The following is a 25,027-nucleotide window of genomic DNA, read 5'->3' on the forward strand; positions in this document are numbered from 1 at the left end:
AATAGGAAATATTGCGCGCCGCGCACTCCGTGCCAGTTGATGTCGAAGTATTAATTAACTGGAATGCAAAACCAATGGTACCGTGTAAAGGAAAAGTGATTATAATCTTATGCATCAATAATCAGCCTTTATCCATAGCTTCATGCATACATGCAGGACAGTGAAAAGGACTAAAAAGAACGAACTAGTAAACTAAAAGGAACTAAATGAACGATGTTTTAAAATAAATATAAATGCCAAAATGGCCGACTTGAGGCATCACTTTGTGCATTATTATTAAATTATCTTTTCCTATTTGAACGGTTAATAATCGAAACAGTTTTGTGACAGTTTTGAAATCTGCTTGTTCATTTAATATATTGTATTTTTTTTTCTATTATCAGTTGACTCACTGTAAATTATAGATAAGCTTTCACAATGGGCGAAACTGCCAACAGTGAAGGCTCTACAAATGAACCAGAGAAGCCGGTTCAGTCAACTGATGTATTCCCGCCTTTCCCTAGTCAGTTAACAAACTCTATATTTTTGTATTATTATTACAATAATTACATGACACCTATTAGATGTTCAAATTTGTGCCATTTCAGAACCTGAAGATACGGACTTTGACGAAGATATCATTTTCGAAGAAAGAAATTACTACAAGAATAAGTTTTTGGGTAGTGTATTTAATTTTGATGATAACCCCGATAGAATTCGTGCATATATACCACCTATATAAACATATACTTGACCAAACAACCACATTATCCGAAAAAAAAATTTCAAAAATTCAAAACTTGCATCTTAATTATGAAAGTTTCTGTACATTTTGCAAACATAAGCAAATTATATTTAAAGGCGCAGCATCAAACTTGTCTGTACCAGGGTTTTTACAGATGCAATTAATTTTATGCACATCAGATGCAGATGTAGCTTTTAGAAGTTTAAATATAGATTTCAATTTTTGATCCTATATAGTACAAATAGCATTCAAGACCCAGGAGAATGAAAAAAAGATCATCTTCCATCTTGACCTAACCAGGGTTTAAACTCAGGATCTCCAGCTACAGAGGTTGTCAAAAAAAATTTGAATTCAGATTAGTAAGATTAAAATATTAATTGATAGGGATATATATAGTTTTAAAACTCTGATGTTAACTAATAAACTAAAATATTCTAGCCATCTTACTGATTTGAGTCTTTTTTTTAGATTTAAAAGTTGTACAATCTTACCGACTACATTGTACAGCATGTGACCGTCACTTGGGATGCTCTGCAAAGAATGAAAACAGAATGCGTGCGCATCCTATGTTACGCACCTTGGTGTGTCACACATGTCATACGTTTTACAACAGTGGGGAGTTTGACAAAGGTGATGATGGTTCTGAGCTCTACTGCAGATGGTGTGGCCAGGGCGGCCAGGTTTATTGCTGCTCAGACTGTCCACATGTATTTTGTGCTGTAAGTATATTTAAATACTATTTTTATTATTTTGTGGACTGTTTTTACACATGATACAATATAATTGAAAACATTTAGATGGCAACCATGAAATATGAATAACATGGTAAATATTTAAATGAGTTATCAAGAAATGGTGGCTTGACAACTTTTTAATATTTTTTTTCAGAAATGCATTAAACGTAATTTAGGTATGTCAAAAATAAAAGAAATTGAGAACACTGATGACTGGAAGTGCTTCAAGTGTAACCCAAAGTGTCTCTGGGATCTTCGAGCTTTATGTTGGGCACTTTTGCGATATTGTGATTTGAAAAATAAGTGAGTTAGTTGATTGTGACAATTCTACCTTCCTTTATGTCCGTTATCCTTGAGCGTTCTCAGTTTGGGACCTCATAAAATATGCCTATATTTTTGTGTATAATTTTGTTTATCATTCTCCTTTTCTAAATGAATATGTTTGACTGGCCTTATATGGAAATCACTTCAATTACAGAATAACATACGCCATTCAAGATCCAGATTTGAAAGAGGTATATCAAAAGGATTGTGCGTTAGATCATTCTGAATGCTGCAGAAATAAAGGAAAGAGAAAATCGAAGGATGATTCTAAGAAGAAAATTGATGAGAAAAAGGATACAGATATTAAAAAACCTACTGCATCTTCTGTAATTACTAAAATTCCACCAACAATACAGGTAATTGACACTTTGTTTTTTAGGTTCTTCTCTTTACCTGGCACCTGAAAGGATAAAACTGAAACTGAATTTACTCCCCAAAAGTTGCCTTCAAGGTTTAAATTAAGTAGAAAGAAATTTGATAATTATAAAGAAAATTGCAGTAACATAGTACGTTTTTAATTTTAGGTTAAAAAGTTTGCCTCAATGATAGATGATTCTATCGGAAAACAAGAAAAGAAAGCTCAAAAACGTCCATGTAGTCCTAAACCAAAACAGGTGAAATTTCAACCTGTAAATATTGCACCTGGACCGGCAAAATTAATGAATCCAATACCAATATCTCCTGCAAACAAAAAGATGAAGGTGTGTATTGTCTACTAAATAATAGAATCAGTATGTTCCTCCTCTGTATATCACTAATAGAACATCCATCCACCTACCCTTATCCCACTTTGTGGAGTTGGTACAGCATGTCAGTCTCCTACATTTCCCCCTGTCTGAATGTTAACCAATCTGTTATATTTTGGCAACTTTCAGTAAGCTGCGACTGTGCACTGTTTGATTAGTTCACTAGGGTGTATGCAAGTACTAACCACTAGATGACGGTAGGTAGTCATAAATGTCATTGCAGATGCCTTTATGCAACATTATAAAATCTGACAACAGTGTACTATATACTACTATACTATAATAACACACTCTACAAGAATAAAGGATAGAAAACTACACCTATGAAATCTAATTATTTAAAAAATATGCTTACAGTGCCTTCAATTTTTGTTATCATACTACAATTTTGTTACATAACTACATTTCATAATAATAATAAACTAATAATAACTAATAGTTTTTTTATTTTATGTTTCTTTATTCAGTTTTTTTTTTCAGATCGGCAATACAAATTTTATATCACCCGTAAGGTATCCCACTATAGAAAAAAAGACTGCTATGGCAACTTATGGTCGCTCGAAGCCTGTAAATATAAGACCAATGCCAATACTGACAAATCATTTTAATGGATTTAGTAATGTCAATTCATTTTATAACGATAACATCAACTTATCACTGGATAGTCTAACACAGGTAAAATACAATGTCAATTTATAGAAATAAGATTTTCTGACGGACTCATCCCGTCATCTGTGACTGACATATATTATATACATGGTACATGTTACAAAAATATCCATTATGCAAAGAATTATTTCTTGAGATTCTATTCATGAGAAATCAAAAATTCCGTTCATCGTCAGGGCGTGTATTAAGTAATAAAAACAAATAAATAAATAGTTATTGTAATGAGGGTCATTAAAAATTCATCTGTAACTAATCTCGATGACATATGATATAGGTTTAACTTGTATGAGACTAATATAAATGCTATAGGCAATAAAAGTACACATCAAAGTAAAAATAATTTACTCATATCCTTACATATTTAAAAAAAGTCCTCCTGTTGCGTCTGTCAGACTGCCTGTATGAACGCGATAAACTGAAAACTACCTGATGGATTTTTGTATGGTTTTCGCCAATAGATAGTATGATTTCCGAGGAAGGTTTAGGTGTATACTTTATTATGGTTTTAACCCACCAAAACTGGAACGGGCCGTTATTTTAGTATACTACTATTGTTCGTAATTATTGTATAATGCACATATAATAGCATATAAGGGTTTTATTGTAATTTTTAGGGATTGGATATGGCAGCAGTTACATCACTTGGTAACAATGGCTTTCCAAATGATGTTGTTTGCACTCCTGATTTTCCATTGGAGCCATTGTGCGAGGTATTTTAGTTATTTTTTAAATTTATTTACAAATTACTATTATATATATAGGTTTATTTTTTTAACTGGACCCTGGGCTCAGTGCGTCATAGCCAAGAATGAAACTGTAAACACGCTCAGATGAAATTGTGGAAAAGAAAGAAGTGGGCACTGTTTCAAGATTGATATAATAGATAATAAGATGATAACCTATGACTCTTACCTATGAATGAATGGTATTCAACGTTAGAATATGATTAGAAAATGTGATTGTAGTGAATTAGTGCTCTGATATACAGGCAGCTCTAAGCTGCTAGTGTATTATTAATAAATAAATGAATACTCAAACAACAACTAGCTAAATAAACTACAAGTCCCCCACCACTGCGAACTATTTGAAGCGACGAACTCAAAAATTACTATATTATATCATTGTGATGTTTGATGGTCTTGAATTTATTGAAATGCATTTTACAGAGCTAGAATTTCTGATAGTATGTATTTATAATGCCTATGTACATTTTTCTAAATGATTACATAACACTTCTTTAAATGGGGGTATTTAATTATTTTTAAACCCTGACGATAGGAGGAGGGGATATAATGGAGTTATAATTATTATACAATTTCATTTTAGGTCACAGAAGACAATACTGATGATGATGTCCAATGCATTACGCCCGGACCAGTTGCTACACCAAAAGTAAACGTAAATTCTAATACGCCTCCACCACTAGTAGCTCGGACAAACCAATCTATTTTGTCTGACGCCTCTGATAACATTATACAAATGACAGAAAATGATGTTACTGTAAATGCTGCTACTGGAGGCTTAAAGTTTCGTGTCGATCCGCAAACTTTGTCCTCTAACAAAATGTATCGGTTGCCAGACGGGCGTATATTCGCTATAAATGCAAATCCTGCTATGCCAGGAGGCTATTCAGCTACAATTGTTGCTGTCACAGAAAATTTGCCTGGTAAAGTAGCATCGAAAGGGGCTACGTATGCAGCCAAATTAAGTGCTGTTACTACTCAAACCACTCCTCCAGTCTCCAAAACAACTCGTCCACGATTATTAAATCAAAACAGAATTCGTACACCAAAATCAACTAAGACAAAAGGATCTGATGCTATTTCAAATATTTCGATTACTTCTAGATCATATGATGGAGAGGTTCCTGTTGAGTGGTTCAGGTATAATCTCTTAGATGCTGTAGATTCTTTGGAATATTCATTATCAAAATTACATAAGTTAAAAAAAGAAGCTACATCTATGTATTTACGAACTCGCACTATTAACGAAATGAAAAGTATTCATAAGTCAATGGATCGTTTGTTACACACCTCATCTACGAGATTTAATGAAATTCGGCAAAACTTGAATAAAGAAATGAAACAATATCTTAATCAGAAAAAAAGTGTGGATTCTAATGCAAGTGAAGATGATGATGATGATGTTGAAATATTAAATGATGGTCAAGATGACGATCCAATATTTATTGATGAAAATTCAGTTGATTCAAATATAAATGATACAAATTCCCAAGAAACTCATGATGTAGACCTTACAACTGTGAGTAGTGATCACAATGACAGTGTTGAAAACATAAATGACAAGGAATATTCTAAAAATGAAGAAAAATCCACTTTAGAAGAAAAAAAAGATGATAATATTTCAGAAACTTCTCATACTGTAGTTGAAAACGAGAATTGTGATGAAGGGAATCGTAATAACGATGACAAAGTAACAGATTGTGAGGAAACCGGAAATGGAGAACTAACATCTCAAGAAACTGGAAAAGAGGACACAGTGTCAACCGATGATAAATCAAATAGCAGAGATAACGAAAAAGAGGGCTTAAGCAATGTCCGAGAAGAAGAAATAACAGGCAATGATAATAATTTGGAAAAAAATTACGCTGACATGGAAGATAAAACAAAAGATGGTGAACCTATGGATGGTGAAGTAAATATTGATAAAGAGACAGAAAACAGCATTGGTTCAGTTGAAGTGGACCAGAATAAAGATGAAGATGTTAACGATGTAGAAATAAAGGGAGACGCAAAAGAAAAGAGTTCGAAAGAAGATGACGAAGAGAAACAATTATTGGATGGTGACAGAACTGAAGTCGATTGTGTAGGTAAAATACAGGACACTGATATGAGTGATGAAATGATAGATAATTTGCTGAGTGAAGAAACATCAAAGGAAGAAATACTGGGTACATAAATCATTTCATGTGAGTCTTAATGGTTTAAAATATTTGTACCTTTGGTATATAAGAACTACTTTTAAATATATATAAAAAATAGGTATATCTTATTAGATATTTAAGTATATTATGTTGAAGCCATCTTATTTTGGGTTTGTTAAAGTGTATTGACTAATGTATGTTAGCTGCAGTTATTGGAATATATCGAAATGTCAATCAACCTTTTCTTTGTTTTTGTTATATTTTGTCTCTTAGATATTAGCATTCCACATTAGTAATAAGTGGGTGCATTGAGCCCAGTGGGGTCAATGTAATCACTATATTCTAAACAAGCTTGTTTAGAATTAACGTATAGTATTTATCGACGGTGAGGAAACTGACCGAGTTTTTTTGTCAAAAATCACTACAATTCAAAACAATTGTATAAAAAAATGTAACTAATTTTAATTTAGACTATGAAAACCAAATTTAACAAAAAAAACTCTGGAGATATTGATCACCGTCGACGTTATATTATCATGATGGCCATTTATTGTGAACCAATGTGTGATGCTAGTTTTTAAAATACTTGTGTGTTATCTGGGCTCAGGCGCAAAACGTCTCTTTCGCAAAGTGTCCAGCGTCTTTCCAGAGGCTTAGAATAAAATTTGATTTGCAAAGCAAAATCATTTATTAAAATTATAGACTAATTATGATGTCATATTTTTAATTATTTCAGTACCAAAATTATAACATCATAATTATTCTATAATATTTATTATTTTTACTTCGAAAATTAAATTTTGTTCTAAGTCTCTGGAAAGACACTGGACATTTTGCGAAAGAGACGTTTTACGAACAAGAGGCATTTTGCGAAAGAGACGTTTTGAGCCAATATCTGAACATTGCAATGAAAGCAATTCAAATGGGCCAACATACATGAGCCTACTTTTTTTTCTCTTAAAATCAACAGCCACATTATGTTTAAAAACAAACTTTTTAATTTTTGCGTTGAACTGCAATTTATGTAATAGATTGTGTATATGTTCATACTAAAAAAGTTTATATGTTTTTGTTATTTTTGTTTTTATTAATTATTCTTTCATTGGTTGTAAACTCATATTTATATTTTTTTATAAAAATAAAGGTTGTCTATGCAACCAGTGTTAACATTCATGTTGAAGTGGAAACTTTAATAGACATTTCTTTTAATTTCGTGCTATTTGAATACTAGTTATTTCCATAAAGTACATACATATTATAATTATTTAACAGTCATTAACGAGTATGTGATTTTGGTGTAAGTACATATTTGATATCTCAATAGTCCTTATCCATGAATGCCTTTTATTCATTAAATATTAAGAACCGATACATAAATTAGCCTAGGGATTTTAAAAATCAAAAAGAGACCTCCTCGACACTTGTTCAAACTTATTACACTTTATCCCAGAAAGAACTCTCAGAACTAAAGGAATTATTTTATTTGTGAGTAATAAATTAATAAAAAGTTGTTAAAATACAGTCGATCATTGCAACATTGTAAATTAATAACACGCATGGAATCCTATTCTGAATAAGGTCTACTTATAAATATTTATTGTACAAAAGTTATTGGCCATGCGATGAAAAAGTTCTGTTAATAAATCAGGAGGACATGTTTTTTAAATAAGAATGTTATATTAAATAACGTACTGACAGGCTGTGCCTCATTAAAGTTTTCCAATTTCATTCAATTTCAATGCAATCACGGAATAAATCTCGTTTTTGACAAAAAATAAAAAATAAAGTGGAAGAAAAAATGATAGGTGCTATTTTTTTTTTTTAATTATATTCAACTTCCTTGAAATAGTATACAATAGTGACTTTATATAATTATCGATACGATAGTAAATTGATAATACAATAATGTAGTGTCTTCATAGTTAATGATAGCAAGTTTGCTATCAGCAAACTTATATGATCAAATATTTTCTATTGTCTACTGAAGAATAAATTGACAATTTTTTTCTGTAACCGTAGGATTTAAAAAACAATATTGTCAACATATTTTGATTGCATTGTAATGTTGCTACGAAATTAGAAAAGATATTTAAAAATCGATACATTTAATATTTGCCTCTGCATAGATAATGTCCACTGTATATATTCAATGGAAATAAAATTAATAGAAAAGTGTATAAACAAGTGCGCGCAAAGCAAATAAAACTATTGTAGCATTTGATATCCTTGATATATGAAATGACGAAAAAATATGTATAAATAGTTGGCATTAGAGTGTTATGTACATATAAAATTAAATGTAAGTTAATTTTCGTACAACTATAAACTAGCCCTAGTTACAAGTTTCATTTAATAATACATCGGCTTTTTAATGTGTTATTATTATTTTATGAAAAAGTATGTATTAAAAAGGGATTTGCTTAAATGGCACCTTGCACAGTATAAATAATTGACATTAGATCAACAAAAGCTCTTGTTGGGGTGGAGAGGTAAGCCTAGTTATGCCCTGTCCATTCCAGGTACCGTTTATCGCGAGGACATTGGCATAGGTTTAGAAGGCATGCCTAGGTGTAGCCTAATTATTTCAGCCCAGACTTAAGTATAGCCGTTATCATCCCGGCTATACCGATGCGGTCTCAGATGGTTAGACCGGGTTATAGTGCTTAAATGTCCGGCTGCACTTAGGCGTACTCAACTCTAGGACTCGCTAGTCCTAGAGTCACTTCAGGGTTTAGCCGTAACATCCTACTTCCTACTAATATTATGAATGCAATAATTTGTTAGGATGTATGTGTGTATGTTTGTTACTCTTTCATGCAAAATTTACTGAACGGATTGTTATGAAATTTGAACACGGGAAATAACAGTAATAACACATAGGCTACTTTTTAGTCCGAAATTCTCACGGAAGCGAAGCCCCGGGTGCGCAGCTAGTACACATATTTGATATATAATATATTAAGGTAATATTTATTTCGGATTCTATTGTGTTGCGCCCTGGCCATCGTGGTGTATATGTAGGTGGTCCACGTGGTGTACGTACAGCCATTACGCAGCTACTCACGTAAGTGTTATTTTAAGATAGATGTTCGCGGAGTAAGTACTCCTAACAGAGCAGTCCGGCCAACTAACGTCTTATCCGTCTTCGTCGGAAAAAGAACAGCATATTATTTAATTCTGACGAAAAGTAACCTGACAAATGGGTCTTAGCTTACCACATTTACCTACCTTTACCAATTCATATATTTTATTAACAGGTGTCTGTAAAAATGTTAGATTTATTAATTTTTTGTAACTATCCATGATACAATCGGTATATCGTATCGTATATAATGTCGAGGGTGAGAAATATTCCATTCCCAGTAGTTCGACTAATCGGTAGCACGTAGCACTACAGGAACGCAAATAAAAATAAGATTCATAACATAATGTACTTTGAAGCTAATGCTTCTTTTATTAAAAATAATTAAAAATGCAATCAATCGTCATTAACTCTGAAAGAACATTTAATAAATATAGTTAAAAAAGAGAATTAAAAAGCACAAATTATATCACAATTCGGGACTTATTAATAAAAAATCAATGATTAGAAAATATTATGCTAGCTGCAAACCTACATTTAGCGTGACTTACACAAAAACTAACAAGGAATAACAATTTTATAGTTTAGGCTTAGTAACGGAAATGTCCTTTTCTTGATCTTTCTTCGTGATATACCCGCATCGGAGAGTATGTACCATTGGAACCTCCGTTCGCGTTCAAACCTATGAAAATAAAAAACATTTATGACACAAACTTTTATTGTCGACCAAGACATCTTGTAGCATTCAACGCGTGACAAATAAATAATCACTCCCTTGCAGTAAAGTGTATGTAAACAACTTGCAAGATTTGATTACTGACAGATGAGACAGGTGAATCTAAATAAAAGCTTGTAAACCAAAACAGTTTCCTATTCAAAAAGCAAAGTTACCACTCACGCGTGGTGCATGGAGGGAGGCCTAAGTTAGGTACATTTTTACTGACAGTATAATAAACTACTACGTAATGCGACGTCCTAGACTACTTACTGTACCTTTAGCATTTAGCTGGCCGTCCACAGTGCAAGCTTTGAAATAAAAAGTTAAAAGCATCAAATTAATCAGCACAATTCATAAGCACATATTTCCAAATAACACATCAAATTTGAGCGTATACACACTGGGCGTACACTGCTGCAGCTGACCCCACATAGTCTTTTAGTATTGGTGGTTAAATACTGAGATGTAAAATGTCAGGTATATGGTAACATTGTATGTAACTCAATTGCGCAAAATATAATTAAGCACAACGTAAGCTGTACGAAATTAATTACACAATCAAAGGAAGTTTCAATTAAAGCGTCTACCTATTAAGGAAGAATGGTACACTTCCATGAGTAATTTTAGCAAACTTTACACTTTGTATTTTTTTTCATACAAAATGTTACAGCCGTGTAAGTTTTAATGTCAAACCTGTGAGTCAAAATCAAACAGTGGGCAGTTAAAGCCAGTTTTATTATGCCGGGCTGATGTATGCCGAATCCGCGTGGAGTGCGGAGCAGGGAATATAGTTACCTGCCTTGAAACCGTTCTTGCGGGGGGCGGCGTGGCGCAGCGCATCCAGCAGCAGGTGGTAGCGCGAGGTACACAGCACATGAGTTACCTTGTAACAGTTGTTGCGGGGGGCGGCGTGGCGCAGCGCATCCAGCAGCAGGTGGTAGCGCGAGGTACACAGCACATGAGTTACCTTGTAACAGTTGTTGCGGGGGGCGGCGTGGCGCAGCGCATCCAGCAGCAGGTGGTAGCGCGAGGTACACAGCACATGAGTTACCTTGTAACAGTTGTTGCGGGGGGGCGGCGGGGCGCGCGGCGCAGCGCGGCGCCAGCAGCAGGTGGTACAGCGCGAGGTACACTGCGGCCGCCAGCAGCGACACCACGCCCAGCGCGCGGTACACGCTACGCTGCGACTCCAGCGGCGGCCGCCCGTGCACCATTCCGCCCACGATCGCGCCGATACAACGACCTGAAATTAAAGAATTTCGTGAACAATGCTCTCTTTATCTCATCTGAACATTTTCCCGACTACTTACGTCCTCCTGAGGAATCCTGCTCACTGATGATATTTATCGGGTAGGAAGTGTATAAAATGGAAAACTAACTGCAACATGCCAAAAAGTCGTCGAATTAAATGTTTATTTTTAAGAAGAGGTTGATCAATCCGGTGACCCATATCCATCCATACCCATCTGGTATGATACCAAAGAATATAACTTGAAAACTACCTATACAGAAGTGTGCGATTACAGGCAATGCTTGTCCGGTGGCGGTGTACTTGCGCGGAACGAGATGCCTGAAGTAGAGCATGGCCGTCACCCAGACCAGACTCAATGTGAAGATCTCTAAGATCTCACACACCACTACCCAGTCGTAGTCGGTGCCCGAGGCGAGGCCTGGAAATAAATAAAAAAACCTTTTTATTTCGGTAGGAGTCACGGACTTTTTTACACTTTTCACCAATAGTGTAATTCCTGAAGAAGGTTTAAGTATGGTTTTAACCCAATGAAGCGAGGACGTGGCGTTAATTCTCACCAATATATCGCAGGCAGTAGAAAGTGAAGGCAGTGATGAAGACGTTGGAGTGTCCGATGTAGTCCACCAGCGCCTCGGCCCACAGCAGCGCGGGCACGGCGGGCAGTGCGCCCACCGTCAGCGTCAGGCCCACCTTCGTAGCCGTGTCCTCCGTGGCTGATAGCGACTCGTTGAAGTGAGTATATGCCTCTTCTTGGATGTCCTGGATTGTCCTGGTAAATTACAGTATTTTTTTGTGAGGACTTCTTTCGTTTCGTCTCTTTGTCAGCTTACTAAATTACTTTTGTTGATAACGTAGGGTATTATGTATCTGTGATAATGACTAGTTTTTGTGGTTGTATTTCAACTTTCCTCTGCTTTGATTTTACCACAATAGATTGTTCTGTTCCATTGAAGATATTACATTGATGTAACTAGTTATACATTTTCATCCCAAGTAGTTACAGTACCTAAATACCTATTTAGAAATTCTCATTAAATTTTAACGTAACTAATGAGACTTTTTATTCTTGTATTCCAATCCAACAACCGAAATATTACGGCATCTAAGAGAAAGGAATACATCCAAAAGAGAACATGAAATTCAAAGCATTACCAAGGCAGGTAGGTGTCGATGCCGCTCCACAAGACCCCCAGTAGCACCACCACCGCGAACACAGCCGCGGTCTCCGCCCCGTAGCGGCGTACGGCGCTGAACGGCAGCGCCAGGGCCCCCGTCGCCGTGTGCCACCACCATTCCGGCGTCGACAATGGCATGTGTCTGCGAATCAAAGCTATGTATTGGTAACAGTTCACTGAACTTTTCGGTTAGACACCTTACTTAACCCGAGCGGCACCAGCAGTGCAGATGGTGCAGCAGCACCACATGTGTCATTTCAGGTTTCAATCTCAAATTCTATATGTTCTATCCGAATTTGTACTACATTTCATCGAAATTTGACCTAGAAGTTCTTGCGTGAAAAAGTAAGTAACATACATGGAACTGCACATTATCTATCATTGCTAATGACCCAATATTATAAATGCAAAAGTAAGTTTGTTTGTACCTATTTACGCTCTATCTACTCAACTATTTTCTTGAATTTTGCATATATATATAGTTTGACTGAAGTAAGGAAGCCAGTACTATATAAATAAACATTAAAATATCAACTCGATCGGAAATTAATAAGATTCCTTCGTAAACGTCTGTCGAAATATTCATACCTACCTAACCTAAGTTTATATTTTACCTATGCCTTACATAACTTTGAATACGGTACCTGACATGTTAACATTTTCAATGATTAAGTAAGTAGGTAATAACGCTCATTGCCAACAAACGCGTTAAATTTCCCAGCAGTGATAGTCTGTGTAGTAGGTTTGTAATATGATATACCCAACCGAACATTGCGTGTCCTACTTTCTTTATTGACTGTCTACACGCAACGGTCCCTAATCATTCTGCCAAAAAAGTCCTGCAGCTATGGAAAGTAATTCCTTGTAAACGAGGGTGCATTTCATTTCAATAATTACTTTTGCAAGTGTAATATGGATTGTTTTTTTTTTGTGGGGCTTAGTGATGGGCTGATGACAGTTTAATTTATTTTTATCTCGATGTTGCTAAGTAAACAAAATACAATGGAATTAGTAAGTACTTCGTTACTAATTTCATGCAAAATACATCAGAAACTGACAAATATGTATAAAGTATACAACGAATAAAAATTGCAACCATCATTTAATAAAATACTCACTTGTCAACCAGCAGAATGAGGGCTCCAATCAGCATGAAGACTGCATGCAAGGTGAATGGGACCAAGTAAGGGTTGTCAGGCATTGAATCCATGGCCAACCCGGCCAGTGGTGGGAAGATCGCTAGGCCAAGGGTGCCGAACGCTAGCTGGCGACCCACGTCCCCGCGGCCCAGGGAAGTTTCACGGGTGGCGATTACGCAAGCCGCTCCTAGGAGAGCCAACCCTGCGCTAGGCCAAATGTCTGCTAATACCCTGAAAAGATAATATCATCTCCTTAATAAGTTCAGATGGTTCAGTGGAAGCAATGCCGAAATCCTGCGAAAAGTGAAAAAGTGTCCAATTTAAAACAATCACCTAAATTAAACGGAAATATTCGGTATTACTTAGATCTTCACCTCAAAATGAAGTAGGTGGTGAAAGTATAAGCAGGATCACCGACGACGCGGCGGCATTCGGCGTCGGCCAGCACGGCGTCCGGCTCGTCGTACGGGTCCAGCACGAGACAGCGCACGGCCGGGCGGCACGGCTCCGAGCTGCTGAGGGTCAGCTCGCGCAGCCTCTGCGGGGGCACCGTGCATTTTGACGCACCGCCTACAGAATAACGAAATTACACATTATGATTAATTTCATAGTTCTACGAATTTTATAATAGTAGGCCAATACTACTAATAATATAAATGCAAAAGTTTGTGAGGATGTATTTTTGTTACTTACACGCAAAATCTACTGGACCGATTGAGATGAAATTTAGTACACGGGTAGAAACCTGGAATACACATAGAGTACTTTTTATACCGAAAGTACTTTTTATACAGGAGCTATGCACCAGGGTGCTATAATTTCACCATCAGTTTCATTCCATCACCTAGCTAAGCACCGTTCTTCGTAGCGATGACTACGCAGTGCAGCCGATGCTTACGGCGCAGCAGGAGGGTCAGATTTTTTTCTTTATTTATCAAAAAACTTACTCGTCCTGTAAGTGCACCAGCCAGCATCTGACGTAGTGTTGTCTTTTAGTGGGTCTGGTGCCAGGAGGGATAGTGGCAATCGCAGTCGGGCCTCATGTTGCATGTATACAGTGCACAGGCCGTTGTAGCACAAGTGCGGTGGGAACTCTTCGTAACTCTCGTCGTCATCATCCGGGTAGCCATCTGATTGCCACTGTACCAGTAATGAGTTTTGTTACCCTCAATAAAGTCTAAATGCATGATATTAAATACCAAGTCGATTAAGTGAATTTTCGACGATCAATAATGGACCGAAAGGTCAACTGACACTTTTACAATTAATCAAATTTAAAAAACAATTTTGAGACAAAACCGAGAAGCTGTAAGCGTAATTCACAGCGAGATTTTGATTTTTAAGCAACTAGATTTTTTTACATACAGTAGTGTTGGATATAGTGAAGAGCGGGCCGGGTGTGGAGTCGTTGTAAGTGTCGGAAATTGCGAATGGTTCTTTCACCCACGTCATGTTGTCGTCGGCACATCCATATTCACAAGAAGTCAATGCTAGCACACCAGTCTGAAAATAAAATTAAGTAGGTACTTTTTACAAGATGACGAATATTTAGCTCTTGATTCAATACTGATTTGATTACCTAGGTATTCTACAGACAGATTTTCATAATTTCCTTGAGTTTTATGGGGTAATTATTTAATATACTATAGTTATACACCTATGTCGAAATAATGCATATATTATCATAAATATGTACGTACGTAAAACTTTGTCATATAGGTACTTATTCCACATAATATATAAAATTAACATTATGGAACTATAATAAAATTATAGTTACTTCATCATGTAAGTATGTGTTTAGTTGATGGCACCACAGCTATATAACTACCGGCTATAACCACAAGGCCAATTATGAAGTTAAGAGTTGATTGATCAATAATCATTGCACGAAAGTGCCGCTGTCTCACATGACTTGCACCGCGGAAAACATCAATATAGAAATGAAATGTAATGAATGATCGAGGCGCGTACTTACGACGACGACGCGTGGCGTTAAATTAGTGTACATTTTAATTATTTTGTAATGTAATAAATACTTAATTTTGTATAACAATGAATGCAATAATGCTAAAGCTTGTATCTACAAGCTTTAGCATTATTGCTCTTATTTAGTCTGTCGCTCCCATTAGAAGTTCAACTTCAAACATTTTTTTTATTTGTCCGTGAGATTAATATAAATATGTATCAAGCAGGTCTCGTCAGCTATACATATATTATTGTCGAAAGATAAAGCACGTAATTCCAACTTTATCTTAACACAGCAATAACGACAGGCCATGGCCCTTGGCAGTGCCATATCGGGAACTGGTTTACAGCGAGCAAAGAAATAAACAATCGCGTCGTCTGACCCCGAAACCACAGTATTATTGGAGACTGTGTGGATTTGGAGGGGGATTTTGCAATTTGATGGTTACCTTCTCGCCCGACCACCGGTTGCATCTCATGTCCTCCTTGCACACCTCTTGGATGACATAAGCGCTGTCCTCATCACACATGAACAAAACATTTGGCCGTCTCGCCTGGAAAAATATTTCGAGTTATAAACTGTACCAAGTTTACATTACGACTACATCCTGCATTCGAAACACCGTGCCATGTGTTTTCAGTTTTCTATGGGGTTAATTGTTGTGTTGTGTGTACCGTCGTATCGTCAGATCTATTTTCTTTGCGACAGTAGGTATGTATTTTATAGTCCGCGTGGTCCTATAAAACATAGTCTGTAATATTGTTGTTCATATGGATACTGTTTCCCTTAAAGTCATAATTATTTATTACACATTTAATATGCTACAGTAGGTATTCGTCATTCTCATCTTAAATAAATAAATTCTTATAGATACCACATCAGATGTTGAAGTCACGTTGAAAGGAACTGTGGCATCGAGCTTGGTTGGTTTTGAAATATTTTCTTAATGATGTCACCTACGCGTAAGCTTTCGTAATTATGGTTCCTTACCTGGTGCCGCTCGGCAGCCGGCACAGTCAATAACAGGGTGTAAAAGAGAGCACTGAGTATAAGGCACACGGCGGTGGTTATCCTGAGCAGTCGACCAGAACCACTTGGTGTCGGACCGCCACCTGTCGACCCTCGCCCCACAGATAACCTGCAACCAAAATTGCATAAAGCTACTATTATATTTACGAGTTTTGTAACTAGTTACGTAGTACGTAAAATTTTGAAATCTCATTATAAATGCGTTGTAATGTTTCTTTATCATAATTTGTGGTCGTAGCCTGCATTATGATTACAATTACACCATACTTATCGATAAAAGGCCCCAATAAAGCTGGGCCCAGAAGAGCGATGCACGGCGCGACGGCAGATATCAATCTGGCCTCTCCCCGGTCCAGCCCTAGGGACAGCATGTGTAGTGGCAGGAATGGAAAGATGCATCCTACGCCTGCAAAAAAAATCATTAAACTTCTGTGTGCTGAATTTTAATAAACATCTGTCGTCTCGTATTTAAAGAGTCATGAGTTCATCATGATAAAAATATTTATAGAAATTACCTAACTATTCCCGTCGTATTGCTTTTGTCTGCGATAAATGGACGGTTCTACCTTTGAAATAACCACATGAATGGTGTATATGAAATACACCATTCATCAGTTACAAAATCAACTAAAAATTTATAAACTTATTTATTCTATAATTTGTCAGAAGGCCTATTGTAAGTTTAGCTAGTTTCTTCCTTATAGGTCAGAAGTTATATATACATCATAATGTGCATTGCAGTGGCAAGAACGAGGTGAATGGTCCCTAAATCATTCGGCACTGCAGAGCCGCTCCTTAGAAGGAAGCTTGTCACGGCTCGGAGCCCGCGACGTTTCTGGTGACGACGCAGAGCGACCATAAAACAACTTTTTTGTCGGTTAGCAGGGAACAGACGCATAAACCAGCTCCACTTGTTAGAGCAATCAAACTGTAGTACCGTTAGCAGAAATATTCTCGTGTCAAGCGATTTATCTATGCCATTAGTTAACTTTTTTAGATAGCTAGGTACTTTACGACCAAGATAATGAGATCATAAATGAGCAAAGAATCAATGAATGGAAAATAAAGTATTTTAAAAGAAGTCATACTTAATCATAATGATGATTTTAGTAACACATTACCTGAGAGAAAACAAAATAACACTAATTTCAGCGTGATGAGGTTCTTGTTCACGCACTGCTTCATTTTGGATGATCTTTTTGATGAAAAGAACTAGGTACTACAACGCATTTTTGTTCTGAAACAAAAACAAAATTATAATGCAGCATGCTGATGTACAATGTGATAAGTAACAGAAAAACTTGTTATTAGTTACCTAGGTTTAATCTTTGTTCTGCAATTTCTGCAGCTATACCTACGTTATCAAATTTTCAACTTCAAAAGAAAAGAATCAAAAGCTAGTTAGTTAGGATTTGGGACGTATTGGGGCCAGGGCCATTTATTTACGCGCCCACATGTGACTGTCGCTCTACAGACTCGCTAACAGTGGCACTCACGAGCTCACAAGCATTGGCATCTATTGTTGTAGTTGTGTTCTCATCTAGTGTAATTCTCTATAAACGTCTAGACGTTAACAATCTAGGTATAGACGACTTCAAAGTTAACATAACATCGCTCTTAATTTTTATGTATGCGATCATTTCATTATCAGAAATGTTTTTATTATAGATAGGCAGGTGTAGGTAATTTTCGCGTATGTGATCAAACGCCATTTACCACCGATCGATCTCGTAGATGTATATTACAAATAATAAAAATGTTAATCAGCAATGATTAGCATCGACATAAACATGTACCTAGGTAGTCTAAAGGCTAGCCAATAACGACGATCAAAAATGAAAATTGATACTTATGATCAATAACAGATGCTTGCAGCTAAGTAATTTATTTGCCCGAAATCAAATGGGAAGTGAAGCCCCTAGAATCTAGTCGAAATTTAAGTTTCCCCATTGTTTTGTTGCGAAGGCTTGTACCTATTTCCATCGATGTGGTGGTGACGCAATCTTTCTAGGGCGGGAAATATAGGGCGCCGTCATTAAATACATACCTAGCATAATTATTTCTTATTACAATGGTTGATGAAAGAATACAGACATGAATAAAAATTATAAAAGCTATAGGAAAACTCTATTACAAGCAGTTTAAAATAAAGGTTTTAGTAGTAAATGTTGTGTGTTACTATGCCAGTAATCGTGTCGTTCACTGTAGGTATTTGGGTTACGATTTGTGTAAACATAAACATTACGTCCCAAACTCACACGTCTGTATCTGTGGCACACCGCCAAAAAGAATTGGAATTTTATTTAATTATCATTCCATGTAAGAATTAATTTCTCTTTATTTGTAAAAAGTTATGGTATTACTTTTACTGACGGTAAGAGAGGAAAGCACACTTTAACAAAAGCTAATTTCCCTATTTACACAACTTACCTAATAACTCTTCATTTTGGGCATTCGTGTGAAAATATATTATCACAATGCGTCCATCCAACCAGAACGGTTAAATTTATTTTATCATTCTAACTCTCAATTAAGGCAATCAACCGAAAAGTCCTATTAATTTTTGTACCAAGGAGCTACACAATAATTGCCTAGAAGAGAATCCCGTAACGAAAAGATAAAGCTAAGATCTACATGAATCATATCATGTTTAGTCGAGCAGGGTGTCCTGCGTGTTTGTGTTACAACACCATAATTTGTATGTAAAATTGTGCGTGATAACATTTCATTTTTAACCACAATTTGTATACCTACTACATGTATAAGTAGGCAAGAATAAGCATATTAGGTAAAGTTGTGAAACATGAAATTCAAGAATAACTAGATGCACCACCTTAATTATTAGAAACGGTCAAAAATAAAGAATGCCTCTACTAGCAGCTGTAACTTTTAAGTAGCAGTGGGCGCAGCGAAATTGGTACGCAACGACAACCAAACTGCAATGTCAAACTGCAATATCAGAAATGGCGCAATATGATTGGTCTATTCTTTTTCAACCATCCTCATCATATTTCGATATGAGAAAACAGAAAACGGAGCAGGCCTCGGACTAGATGACATGGTGAGATGACGGATAAACTTGTAACCTGAGTCAATAGGTAATTTGTATGCTTCAAAATATATTAATATGTATTTCTTTTTCGTAACCACATACTTATAATTGCACCCATGACATGATACATTGAGTTGTCACGTGACTCATTATGGTAATGTAATGTATGAATAATAAAGATAAATGTTACAATAAACGTATTGAGATGAATGATGCATTATGCTTATTAAGTACTTGGGTACCAAATTACTATTATAATAATATGATACCTATTATATAACATGCACAGATAACATGTAGGTAATTAAACTATACCTACCTAGAAGTGGGTATCTAAATGCCTATACGTCTAAATTAGTATGTATACCTAACTTAAATACTATTACTTATACATATATAGTACCTACTTTGATTCTATTTTATAGATGACTAGCTGTATCCCGGGACTTCGCTCCTGTGGGAATTTTGGGATAAAAGTACGTTATGTGTATTACAGTTTACATTCTACCCATGTAGGTACCAAATTTCATAACAATTCGCCAGTAGATTTTGTGTGAAAGAGTAACAAACATACATACATCGCCACAAACTTTCGCATTTAATGTTAGTACCTAGGATACCAACGCCATAGTTCTGTTAATGCTCTGGTGGAAAGTAGGTTGGTATATAAAATACAGTAGGTGACAGAATGGTGACAGACAGTGAGTTATCGTCAGTTTTTTGGTCTGGGAGATATTTTTGGTCCTATAAAATAATGCTTAGGTATGGTACCTACGAGTAACTACCAGCTGCGCCACTATTTTATAATCTGCGCCGGCTATGGTTCAACTGTTGTTTACGCTTTTCTGTATCAGACATTGTATGTGCTGTCGATAAAAAATACTTAGAGCGGGATTGTATGGATGCCGTCACCGCTATAAATGCCGAAGGCCTGTCGCTCGCGCGCAGGTCACCGATTCGTGAGACAGTGGGCGACGTTTCAACACTCGCAGATAATAAGTTCATAAAGATGATGCAAAGTTCCATTTATAGAATCTCAATGAACTCGTCCCGACTTCACGATATTTTGACGCATTCATGCACCGATTCTAAATTCTAAGGCACCGATGGTAGCTAATTATACCTAATGGATGATTGATAGGGCTTAGGGAGTTCAGCATATCTTGCTTGCTATACGGAATCGTACCTAAATACCTACCAAGCTAAAGTTCTACGCACACAACATAACACCACGTAATGATACCCAATAAGTCTATAGGTATATGGTTCCAGTAGGCATACAGATGACTAGGTAGTTTCAAACTATTTCGAATTCTATCAATGAATGATTGTGATCGTGATTTTCAAGTCACGTAGGTAAGTTGGTACAGGTAGGCTATGGGTACCTATAATAGGTAACGAAATAATCTTCAAATTTTCTTTCTCTTTACGAACAGGTACCTAGGCACCTACCTATGAAGAGCGAGATGAGATTTGACGTTGCTAAGCAGACCTACCTGCTTCTGCTTACGACAGAGGTAGGTTACATCCGTTACATCGTGGGTATCATCAAAGTATCGTCGTGGCGTTGGTGACCTACCAAATACCAACCCAAGCCACACTATCTACCTAGGTATAATAAATACCCATCCCACATCCGGGCCTATGAGCTAAGTTTCTGATCCTATTATCCCAAATCCGATTAACACTTTGATAATAGGTACCTACCTACGTACCTAATAAACAATTTGTCTTTACAAACCATAATCATTAAAATAAAATAATAGATGAAATTATAAAGTTCAACGAACGCTTTTATGCCGTGTCCGCTGTTACGACTCGAAGGCCAAGGCGTGACGGTTTCCATTTCCACGTGCAAGGGAGAGTAGAGGTGGGCGCGTCTCGCGTTGCCTGCTGATAGAGGTGCCGCTGCCCCGTCAATTGGGACATTGTTTCATTCTTCTTCGATAAAATTGAACATATCCAATCCATCCTAGTAGATGACTACCGTACCCAACAGATCCCTATGATTCTGCGGAGTTCAGAATCCAGGCTTATTTTTTTCTAAGTAGATACCTACCTATAGTTGTAAGTCATGTTTTAGTGTAGTGAATAGTAGGTACCTAATGCACTAGCCTAATGTTGAATCTTTCCGAAATCTTCAGATGGTAACTACCTACATAGGTATACTCTGGCAAAAATCACAAAGTGCTAAATTCGTTGGAACTGATAGGTACAACAAGTCCAAGGAATAACGAGGGAATTATTTCATTGGAGGCCTAAAAATGGTCTCGCTTCTATCCTCAATTTTATATCACATCTTACTTAATACATCTACTACCACAAGAAACAGCAATTTTTTATCAATGTCTTGAACGGAAGTCGTGACTTGAACACAGTTAATAACTTCTATTTTTGTGTAAAAACTAGTTGGTCTGTTTTTATTATGCTTTCCGTGAACCAGATATGTCTTGGTCTATAAAAAGATAAAATTATATAAATGTATACCTATCTATAATATTGAACGTATCTAGGTAGGTAGGTCTATATTTGTATCAATCAAACAGACAGGTACTTATTTTGCGGCTTTACCCAGACGCACTATTTACTAAAAGACCACTTAGTCGGACTCACAATAAAGTTCTATATAACTTTTAAGACAATAACCGAGGTACCTATATCTATATCAAGATTCAGATGGCATTGTATAAAATAAACATTTTGCATCGTAAACAATATAACTGAGCAGAGCAGGAGCACACAATAAACATTTTACGGGTGTAGGAGTGGAACCACATTTACATAATTGGAGGTCGGTGGCTATGGCGACGCGATCGCTGGTGGAACCGGCTTCGTGCCTCATGGTCTGAATATGACGTCATCATTACATCATCAACAAAGCTTGTGTGAACTTTTCAAATTTCTTTTCTAACCATAAAGCGGATAAAATTATGATATATTTATATGATTACCTTTTAATCTATAGTATAGGTGCAGTTTATTTCAAATTTTTTTTACAAAGGTATGACTTCCGGTTCGAATGATTTCGAAGATTTTTCCGTTTTTATGGTGTATTTTGTATAGTAAAGTAAGTATAGTAAAAATAAAAAGAAGGCAAGATGCCTCAAGTTCCTCGTCAAATCGAACTAGGTAATCGCAATGGACATAACTTTAGAGATTTAAATATTGCTAATTACTTACTCGAATCGGGTTGGAGGTGTGGTTTGTGACACCATTCATTTTAATTAAAGCGACCTTAAAATTTGGTATTAGGTCGTCCGACAGCCGCACCCTGGATTATGTCGGTCGGCACGCCTCCATCACTTTCCACCCCTCGCCACAATGTCAACATTATATTGCAATACTTACGTACCTATAAACACGTAAATATATTTGTGTTATAATAATACGAAAGCCTCGTTCTAAAAAAATAACCAGTTCATCTATACTTTTATTTCTATTGATCATTTTATGCTAAATGACAATCATAGTGGTCTTGTTTGTTAGATCTAAATTGAAACAGGTATTGGTTGTAGGTACCCACATACAGGAATTGAACAAGATGAAAACTATTATGTTTAGTTTGGGCACCTACTGTGGTTTTAAGTTATTTACACTTGTATTATATTACAATATTTTTTTAAACATTTAGGTAGAGAATAATTGGATAATATAAATAAGAAAAATAAATAGAACAATGTAATATTTTAAGCACATTAAGACTAAAATTCTCGCATTGGATCCAGGACGCTCCACTGTGGAAATCGTACAAAAAAACTCTCATTTCCCATAATTTTAAAGATAACTCAAAATGGTTTTCTTCTACAAAATTTATGATAAATAGGTAGGATTTAGTACACTTTATTGCCATGCAATAAGTTCTAAGAAATTGTTGCCGCCTGTTTGATATGTATATGTATTTTTTGATATATATATATTGTATGTATATGTAGGTTCCTTATAAGGAAAACACCTGTTGATGTAAGTATTTATTTACCTACCGTAAACGTTAAAATAAGTAACAAGTAGGTACCTATGTTCATTTCAATAATTTAATTAGAGTGGGAAGAGTACCAATTTTTCAACTTCCAACTATACTATTTGTTATCTTTTTATGTTTAGTTAGGTATTTTATGTGACAATAATACTTAATAGGTAGTGATTTTACCTAAGTAACGATGTACTATTTATGAATATAATTACTAACCCATTTTATCAGGCACATTCATATGAATTAATTATTTGAAATCGACTACTTTCCGATGGCGAAAAGAAACGCGCCTAGTGAAAATCCTGGGGAAAAAATATAGAATTCATTTCATTTATTGAATTATACTTACGCTAAATGTGTGATACACAGATTATTAACACTTTTTATTTTTTTAATAAAGTTCACTAAATTACAAATCTAAAACGTTGCACCGTAAAGAAACGAAATGAGGTCGTACCACCACCACCGCCACGCACTAACACAAAACTGAACTGACTAACCGACTTGGCAGAACAAATTCGAGTTTTGCGGCATCATTCGACGTTCGACTATGCTCCGACTATGCCGTGGCCCACCGCCGTCCCATGATTTAGAATTATGTTATTCGCATGTAACTAAATGTCGCATAATCTATTGTCGGTATACAGTATACACCTATTAATTAATTGAAGCATAAAAATCCGACCATATTTTCATTTGGTCAGACATGCATAAATAAGTCATTATTGATAAAAATATTACAACTACAAGACTGCATGAGGTTTTATTTTCTTACAACTTTTTTGAATTTAATTAAAAAGCAGCGACGATGCTTCAGTGCGTATATTAAAATGGTAGGTAGATTATTTTGCAAACTTATAATTAAAAGTATGTTTGCAAAATAATCTAGTTTCATATCATTGTAATATACTTAGCGGCCCGTTCGACTTCGCTCGAGCAAACACATAATCTGGGGGCATGGCAGTGCCCCCCAAGTCGAGCACGAAAAGCGGCACGGCGGCCGTACCATCCTTTCCTCAAAGCAATTTAGGCCAATTTCGAACCTAAAATATACACCTACACCTTCCTTAGACATATTTGTGAAAACCCTTTGAAAACGCATGAAAATAGGTGTAGTCGTTTTTCAGTTTATCGCGAACAGACATACGCGGCGGAGGCCTTTGTTTTATAATATGTAATGATGATAATTATAAGAAAAAACTACATTACTTCGTGCTTTTAATTTTTTTTATTCAATAGGTAATGCTGTGTACACATCCTGCCAACAAGCTAACGAAAGATCTTTTGCCTCCATTGGCAATGTTTGTTAACCTTAGTTGACCAGTAGCGCCATCTGCGCCGAGCTTTGCGTAATTTGCCCTAAACCCATATACATTGTATGTATACCAAACGTCCGTTCCGAATGTGACTTGCGACCTGTAGGCGACGACGACGGATGACAAAAATTACAATCCGTGAATGGGCCTCCGAATGACAACTGCGAGCTGACACCTGTCATTGCGATATTATTCATTTTTACCCTAGATTTAAGGAAATGTTATCAGATCAGATGTTGAAAAT

The 25,027-nt window shown here is 36.1% G+C and overlaps 2 protein-coding genes across 4 annotated transcripts; one reads left to right on the forward strand and one right to left on the reverse strand.

Moving 5' to 3' along the window:
- Positions 1-241: 241 nt before the first annotated feature.
- Positions 242-7,883, forward strand: ADD1 (ADD domain-containing protein 1). Its single transcript, XM_053743772.1, has 9 exons — positions 242-502; positions 588-659; positions 1,193-1,443; positions 1,613-1,761; positions 1,937-2,138; positions 2,307-2,483; positions 3,009-3,203; positions 3,812-3,907; positions 4,524-7,883. Exons 1-9 carry the CDS (start codon positions 418-420, stop codon positions 6,114-6,116), a joined length of 2,820 nt encoding a protein of 939 aa, XP_053599747.1. The 5' UTR covers positions 242-417; the 3' UTR covers positions 6,117-7,883.
- A 1,624-nt stretch (positions 7,884-9,507) lies between these two features.
- On the reverse strand, positions 9,508-23,973 carry SP1173. Of its 3 annotated transcripts, XM_053743774.2 has the most exons (16): positions 23,817-23,966; positions 22,678-22,849; positions 17,567-17,682; positions 16,713-16,851; positions 16,407-16,554; positions 15,865-15,969; positions 14,813-14,950; positions 14,395-14,587; positions 13,822-14,017; positions 13,427-13,678; positions 12,286-12,450; positions 11,691-11,902; positions 11,384-11,551; positions 10,933-11,124; positions 10,157-10,189; positions 9,508-9,845 (listed from the first exon to the last, which is right to left on the reverse strand). In XM_053743774.2, the coding sequence occupies exons 3-16, from the start codon at positions 17,628-17,630 to the stop codon at positions 9,754-9,756; spliced, it is 2,097 nt and encodes a 698-aa protein (XP_053599749.1). In that variant the 5' UTR covers positions 17,631-17,682; positions 22,678-22,849; positions 23,817-23,966; the 3' UTR covers positions 9,508-9,753. The 3 variants fall into 3 exon arrangements, with proteins under 3 accessions (XP_053599749.1, XP_053599748.1, XP_053599751.1); XM_053743773.1 differs by lacking the exon at positions 22,678-22,849 and having other exon boundaries at positions 23,817-23,973; XM_053743776.1 differs by lacking the exons at positions 10,157-10,189; positions 22,678-22,849 and having other exon boundaries at positions 23,817-23,973.
- Positions 23,974-25,027: the final 1,054 nt, after the last annotated feature.

This window comes from Plodia interpunctella, chromosome 4 (assembly GCF_027563975.2).
Source record: "Plodia interpunctella isolate USDA-ARS_2022_Savannah chromosome 4, ilPloInte3.2, whole genome shotgun sequence".
Taxonomy (NCBI): Eukaryota; Metazoa; Arthropoda; class Insecta; order Lepidoptera; family Pyralidae; genus Plodia; species Plodia interpunctella.